Genomic DNA, 8,206 nt, shown 5'->3' with positions numbered 1-8,206 from the left:
GGTTTTATGTGTGGTCTATGAAACCCTAGTTATTTTTATCCACGAGTCCAAATGTCCACGTTCTACTTTAAAGTCTTTTTATACGTTCTACTCATCATGCGACGAGTCTCTTTGATTGCACCTAATTGGTTGTGACAAATGAGTGGTAATATTCTTTTCATTTAATCTTAGGTTTTCTCGGTGACTAAAGATAATATCCGGAAGGATATTTTGCACGTTGTTGTGCGTAAATAGGTGAGTGTTCTATATACCCATTGTTTTCTGTGACTACCTGATTACTTGACTATCTGTTTACTCGATTTCCAATTTATGTGATTACGTGATATCCGTGAATTACATGCTCCCATGAAATCAATTTGTATTGCTTACGTGCTAAGTGTCCACTTGATTACTTAATTATCATGAATCACATGCTATATGAAGTTGTCCATCATTGTTAGGCGAGTGTGTACTTTACCTCATTCGACCTATTCAATTGATGAATTTTACCATTTACCGTTTACCGATTTACTTGGTTAGTTGTGCATGTTGTAAGCTCTAAGCTGAACTTGGGCCCCGCCTCGGTTACCGACCTACTCGAGCCAGGACTGGGCTCGGTCGGGTAGGTTGGAACCCTGGACAACCGTCGGTATACTCGAGTATTACCACTGGAGGGATAAGGTGATGGCCAGTCAACCGTGGGGATTCGGAAGTTATAAGGTGCAGAGGACCGACAAAGTTCCACCGGAACACCGTATCCTTCAGTATATGGTTACCGTGTATCACGATAATTGTTCCATGCTAAAATGCCAACATGAAATCATGTGTTATACCTGTGATATGCTCCATACCTGTAATAAGTCCCAACCACTCATGAACTATACATAAGGTTTTCTGGATTAATTGTTATTACATGACTAATGTTCCTTGTTTAATTACTTGTTTATGTATATAGAACCTCACTGGGCTTTTTAGCTCATACCACGTCAATTGTTTTCCTTAGCAGGGGAAGGCGAGCAAGGACGAGAGTTCTGTATAGTCTAGTTGATCTAGTTCTTTGGCCTTGTAATGGTTCTCGCCCTAGTGCTTGGCACGGGCTGGTTGTATGAGGAATGAGAACCCTTGTATATTCGATGGTTGTACTTGAATGGTAAAAACTTTGAAGACTTCTGGTGAGTAGAAGTTTCTTATCTTTTACTTGAGCATCTATGTATATATTAAGTTGAAGTGGATGGGTTACTTATTGTCTATGGATGTACGCACGTGATACGAGTGACTGAGTCCTGGCGAGAGCTGGGCAGGCGACCCGCCGAACCCTGGGGTACGCCCTAGAGGGAGGTGGGGCCGTCACAAAGAGACTTTCATCGGGATCTGAGGGTGCCACACCAGCGAGTGTATCATAGAATAGTTACGAGCTTGCCGAACCTCCTTAAAGGCCGATGCCACAGTGAACCTTCCCGATGCCGTCGGCCTCCATACAACCTCATCGTACCCATCCCCCTCCGGAACCGGATACTGAAGTATTAGGCTGATGAGTTCGTGTGGAATATACTGGTTAAGCAACCCAACATCCCATTCCCCATTCGTGATAAAGTCGTTAAAGTTGAGATCCGGGCGGGCCGTAGTTTTTAGATAAAGAGCCCCACTGCCCAGCCAATTGTCGTACCAAAAGCTACAGGATCCCGCTTTCACCACCCATAACATGGATAATTCCATATGTCGACTTATGTATAATATTCTTCTCCACGTCCCTGAATCAAGCCGTTTCATCTCCACCTGACAAGGGTGGAGATCCCTGCAGTACTTTGCTTGCATAAATTCCCCCCATAGTGACTTTCCTGTTCGAAAATTCCACCACAATTTGCAAGAAAAAGCTGAGTACATATCCTGAAGCTTCCTGAACCCCATTCCCCCCTCCTTAACCGGATGGCATAGATGAGACCATCTGATCCAATGATACTTCTTTCCTTCTCCAGATGTTCCCCATAAAAAGTTTGCGTAAATCTGCTCAATTCTTTTAAACACCGAGGCAGGACACACGGCTGCTGATAGTAAGTGGACATGAATGGATGTGAGCACATGTTTGATCAAAACTATTCTCCCTCCCGAGGATATCAACCTCGACTTCCAAGACAAAATTCTAGCCATCACCGCCTGACACACCTCGCCAAAATACTCAGACTTGCTTTGCCCCACAAACAAGGGAAAGCCAAGGTACCGAATTGGGAACCACTGTCTAGTGAAGTGTGTCAGCCGCTCAATCACCCTTCTCTGAACTGTTGGGAGTGCTGTATGGACCAAGTATCCACTCTTTTGTGCATTGACCAGTTGCCCCGACGATTGCCGGTAGGCATCAAGGACCTGCATCAGTCGCTTCAAGGCAGCAGTGGCTCCATTTGTGAAAATTAACACATTATTTGCAAAAGCTAGATGCGTGACTGCTGGACAGCCCATCGGGACTCGAAACCCTACGAACCCCCGTTGTATTGCCAGAGCATTGAGACCCCGCGAAAGCACCTCCAAACCAATAATGAACAACACAGGAGACAGCGGATCCACCTGCCGTAAACCTCTGCTAGACTTAAAGTAGCCATGGGATGCTCCATTAATGATGATGGAGAACCACACGTTAGAAATTAACCGCCAGACCATATCTATGAATCGCTCCCCGAACCCAAATTTACGCAACACAGAAATAATATGCCACCAAGACATTCGATCGCAAGCCTTAGCCATATCCAACTTCAAGGCTACATTCCCCCCTCTTGACTTCTTGCCAATATGTGAGATCACCTCCTGTGCTAGTAAATAATTATCCGTTATACTACGCCCTTTGACGAATCCCGTCTATTGGGGAGAGATAATTTTCGGAAGCACCGGGGCCATGCGTTCCACCAAAATCCTTGATAGCAATTTATTGAAAAAATTGCAGAGGCTAATTGGTTTGAACTTGGAGAAGTCCTGGGGATTTAATACTTTGGGAAGCAATGCAATTGAAGTGGAGGTAATGAATCTAGGCAGCTCACTCCCACAAAAGAAACTCACCACTGCTCTATGTACGTCCTGTGCAATGACATCCCATGCAAACGTAAAGAACCTTCCCGTAAAGCCATCCGGACCAGCTGCACTCTCCCCATCCATAGCGAAAACCAGACGCTGGACTGTCTCCATGTCCAGAGCCTCCTCCAACAGTGCGTTGTCCTCTCCTGTGACCACTGTTGGGATTAATCGCAACAACTCCCCCAGGTTGGTATCTATGGACCCTGAGAAAAGTTCCGAGAAGTAATCCACTGCCTCCTTAGCTATGGCCACATCCGTCTCCACCCACACCCCACTGCAAATTTTCACCCTGTGTATCACCCCCTGCACTCTCCGTTGCTTGACAACCGCATGAAAGTACCTTGTATTACGATCCCCACTCCTAAGCCATTTCACCCTAGCTTTCTGCCTCCAGAATTGTTCTTTAACCTCTAATGCCCTATTAAGCTCCGCTCACACCTTGAGCAGCTCATCCTGGTCCTCCGCAGATCCAGAGGTTACCATTCCGTCCTCTATCCTCAAAAGCTCGGCCTCCGCCTCTCTCACAGCATTAAAAATATTTCCAAAGTTTTGCTTATTCCAATGCTGAATCGCCTGCCGGGTTGCCAACAACTTGGAACACAAAATACGTAATGGTGATCCTTGTATCTCCCGATCCCAGGTGGCCCTAATGACATCTAAAAAACCTGGCTTTGATGTCCAGACATTCAAGAATCTGAAAGGTCGCGGCCCATTATCCAACCTTGACGCGAAGGAGATTTTAATCGGGGCATGATCCGATGGGTGCCTCGCTAAGTGAGCAACTGAGATCACCGATGCCAAATCCGCGCACTCTTCATTAATTAGAAATCGATCTAGTCGCTTCCAAATTCGTGCCCGTCCCCTCCGATTATTACACCATGTAAAGCTCGACCCTGAAAAGCCAGCATCGAATACATCGGCCTCCTCCATGAATGCCAAAAACTCAATCCCCTTGGAAACAGAGTATGGACGCCCTCCTCTTTTTTCACTAGCATCTATAATGACGTTAAAATCTCCCCCAATACACCAAGGCAGGGAGCGAGGCTTATCTGATAACAAATTTTGCCAAAGATCCCGCCGTCCCTCCACCAAGCACATAGCATGGACAAATGAGAAGATCATGGGCCCCGGCAGCCATGGGTGTTGGATAGAGAGTGTAATATGCTGACTAGAGTTACCAACTACCGTACAAGCAAACAGACAACAATAGAAAATCCAAAGATCCCCCGATATGTTAACAATGGCATGATCGAACGATAGCCTCATGCGAATATACTCAAGTCGAGACACATCTAATTCTGGCTCAGATATTGCTACAAACTGGACCCCATGCAAACGTACAATTTTGATCAATCTTCTTAAACTGGGCGCCTTGGACACCCCTCTAATATTCCATAGAAGTGTATTAATCATAACATAATACCTGGATTGAGTTATTGATAGCAGTTGTGGACCGCAGCTGCCTGTCTGATTGAAGCTGAACACGTATACCCTTTCCCCTCGCCTTTCGACCATGCTTGGCATTTCCACTGACGGAATCAATGTTTAATTCCATAAGGGAATTATTCAGATGCACCTCTCGCGCGGCCACCAGCCTGGGCGACAAGTTACCTGCCACTTGGGGCAGTTCTAGATCTCTCTCAGCTTCACTCCCATTGCTGCCCTCTTGGTGCAACTCCGCTATCGTCGCATCCTGCCCTCCTAGAGCCGTTGCATCCCTCCCCATTTCCTGGGTACAATCAGGCTGCTGTAGCTCCTCTTCCACTGCGTTAGACAACGCATTCTTGGTCCCATTCTGCCTAACCGTAGGCAGCAAAGTGCGCTGCTCCTGTGGGAACAAAACAGCCTCTTTCGCCTGCACCGCTTCAGGTTCCTCTGCGCCGCCCATATGTTCCGCATCTCTGTGTTCCCCCACCTCTATGTTCAATACCTCCCACCGCTGCACCTGTTGGACCATATCAACCACCCCATGCATCCCCTATTCTGCTATTTTGGAAACACCCGCACCAACTTGCCTGTTCACGCCCCCTATTCCCCCACCTCCGTACTCTTGTCCTCGCCCCCACTCGTCTCCTCCGCTGCCAAACCAATCAGCGACTCCATGCAAGCCGTCCTAGCCCCAGCGCTTGATCCTGGAACCTCCCCAATAGCACGCGTCTCGGTAACAGGCAGGCCTTCAACCTTTGTGCCAAGTTTCAACGAACCCCACACCCTCCCATCCCGTCGCTGAAACTGAGGTCCAGGCTGCTCCACTGCATTTCTCCTGCATTCCTCCACCGAGTGACCCATTCTCCTGCAGGTAGAACAATATGAAGACAGCCCCTCAGGCACGAATTGCTGCCAGAACCCCGCCTCACCCTCCACAGCTACCCACACCCTGGTGCAGAGGGGCTTCAGCAAGTCCACCTCCACACAAACGCGTGCTACACTCGGGCGCGAAACTGCCGCCATTGCCGAATCCAGGAACAACGGATTTCCCACCGGTGAAACAATGGAAAACAACGAGTGGTTGTCAAAGTAATGTATCGGCAGCGCCGGCAACGAAAACCAGACCGGAGCTAGAGAGGATTCCTTGTGAACGTGGAAATCTCTTGTCCAGCGGAAGACACGCATAGGAAACTTCCCCAACTGTCATAGACCTCGCGTCCAAATGCGATTGAAATCCACTTCCGCCGCATACTTGAGGAGAACATGTCGATAATCCAGTAGCCCAACAGAAATATGATCCTTGAGATTCAACGACGCAAAGAACTTACGTATTTCCTCCAACGGAGGTCTTCCATGCGAAAATTTTCCTACTAGAGCCCAGCGGAATGGAGCTGCCAATTTTTCAGTGTCTTGTTTCGAGAAGATCACCGCAGCTTCCCCTTTGTATGTTGATACGGGCTTCACGTGGATCGGAGACGCAGCAGGTTCGGTGAATAGTTGTGCAAAGGATTTTCTTGTAGCCGGAGACCCTTGCCCCTCAGCCGAAGGCTGAAGGGCTGCCATGCCGCGCAGCCGCCTGGTGAAGAAACCACAAGTGCCGAACCCTATTCCCCCGAGAAAGTCGCTATAGAGCAAGCGCCGAACCCAGTTTTTTGCATCTTATGTTAGCTAGTAATGTTGTTTAAAAAATTATTTAGTTCTTCTTAATTGCTAAAGTTTCATTTTTACATTAAATGTACTGAATTTTAGTTGTAGTTTATTAAATTTATTAAATTGACTAAATTTTACATAAATTGAGTTTATTGTCCAGGCAGGGCTAGGACTAAGAAAGGAAGAAATTCTAGCAACAATCGACTTATTGATGAACCAATTGATGAGCATAGAAAATCAGTCTATAAGAGTGGAAGAACTTTAGAACGCAGGTATTAGTAAGAGGATTTGATATTTTTAAATATATTATTGTGTGACGCCCCCACCTCTCCCTAGGGTGAACCCTAGGGTATTAGTGGAATGCCTGTCCAACTCTCGTCAGGACTCACACACTCATTCAAGCTTAATATCGATCCACAAGTCAATCATAGACTTAGGATTAAAGAAATACTGCAAATATATGAGCCAAATTCTTCTAAGGCTACCATTTACAATTATAATCTAAAATCCCCAAGTATAACAAAATTTACACTTCAAATGTCTCCAATAACATACAAAAGGGTCACTAGCTTCCACCAAAAGTCGCTAATCTGGAGTCCCTAACTTCCACTTCCAAACCTGTTAAGGAAAACAAACTTAAAGGGATGAGCTAACGCTCAGTGAGGCCAAGAAAATCAAGCAAGCAAGCAAGTAGCACAAATTAAATCAACTATCACACTTAAAAATGATTTAACATGAAATTTCTTTTAAGTGCACAAATACGAAGTAAAACACACATAAAAGGATACAAGAGCTTTCAGGAGCTAAATCCACACTGCTTCACCAATAATCTTGATCCACAATTTCCAAGTATTGACACTTTGTCAACCGAGCAAGTAACAAGTCCGTAGAACCCCATTTTTCACCAAATTTCGTCCACCGTTACACCCCCTGCCGGGTCCGAAAGTGAAACAAGATGTGATATTACTCGAATATATCCAAGCAAGTCAAGTACACGAGCCCAAGGTTCACCAAACTCCTCAACCAAGCCCTTGTTGGCTTGAGTTGAATGGCTAGCCATTGGGTTTTGGGCGTCCCCACAAGCATGAGTGGTCATAGTACTGAGTCAATATGAGAGGCATCTCGTACCCGAATAGGGTGAGGTACATGCTGCCGCTCAGTACTCACGAGTTACGAGTATGTTCGAGTACAAGTACAAGTCATGCAAATTCATATACAAGTAATGAGTTTTCAAGAAAGAGAGGACAAGGGCGATAAAGTACACCCTCGCCTCAGTAAGTTCACAAATCATAACAATTTCACATAGCACTTGTACAAATATCATTTCAACCATAGCACATGAAACATGCACTTGATACTCACCAAAAGTCAAGGGCAAAGCAAGAGCAAAAGCAAGAGATCAGACACGCTCCTCGGCATCCACGTGACCACCTGAGACATGTACAATCATGATTATCTAGGTATTTGACCAAGGCTAATAAGAAAATATCTTCGTGCTACCCACACTCCAAGCCACAAGTTCAAGTCGAGTTAAAAGAGACTTTCTCAATTAATCATTGAAATAATACTCAAGGAGAATTCAAAAGTCATTTTTGAGTCAAGTCGTGGCAAGAAATCTCGATTTTAAAAAGAAAGTACCACACTTAATATTCGCACGAAAATAGAGGAAAGGAAAAATGGTTTTCATACCTTAAAACTTCTAATCCTATACCCAAGTTTTAGAATATAAAGGAGCGTTCACGATTTCAAATCTTATGGAGTCAAAATCCATCAAAACGCTACTCATTTTCATAGTAATTGTTGAAGTCAAAAGTTCCAAGTTTCAAATAGAAAGCTAGCGAAATTCCTCAAGAGTTACTCTAGCTAAAACGCTCCATTTTCATGGAAACCAAGGGCATAAGACTAGAGGGTGAAATCCATTTCCCAAGTATGAAATGAGGTGCAAATAACCAAGAAAGTTAGGCTTGAAACCTAGAAAATGTTTCCAAGTGACTTTGGAGTGTTGTCACTTTACAAGGAAAAATTCAGTTTTGGCAACTTTGTTTGAAAAATCATAACTTGAGTTTCATAAGTGTAAAATTTGTAAATC

At 45.1% G+C, this 8,206-nt stretch overlaps 1 protein-coding gene across 1 annotated transcript; it reads right to left on the bottom strand.

The window, feature by feature from the left end:
• Nucleotides 1-5,067: 5,067 nt before the first annotated feature.
• Nucleotides 5,068-5,652, bottom strand: LOC113758825. Its single transcript, XM_027301547.1, has one exon. It carries the CDS (start codon nucleotides 5,650-5,652, stop codon nucleotides 5,068-5,070), a length of 585 nt encoding a protein of 194 aa, XP_027157348.1.
• Between the last annotated feature and the right edge of the window lie 2,554 nt (nucleotides 5,653-8,206).

This window comes from Coffea eugenioides, unplaced genomic scaffold (genome assembly GCF_003713205.1).
Source record: "Coffea eugenioides isolate CCC68of unplaced genomic scaffold, Ceug_1.0 ScVebR1_748;HRSCAF=1478, whole genome shotgun sequence".
Classification (NCBI taxonomy): Eukaryota; Viridiplantae; Streptophyta; class Magnoliopsida; order Gentianales; family Rubiaceae; genus Coffea; species Coffea eugenioides.
The sequence above is the reverse complement of the archived record's forward strand: the minus strand, read 5'-3'. Positions and strand labels throughout refer to the sequence as shown.

Excerpts from the sequence above, each read along its gene's own strand:
- LOC113758825 (XM_027301547.1), bottom strand. The coding sequence starts at position 5,652 with ATGCGTGTCTTCCGCTGGACAAGAGATTTCCACGTTCACAAGGAATCC.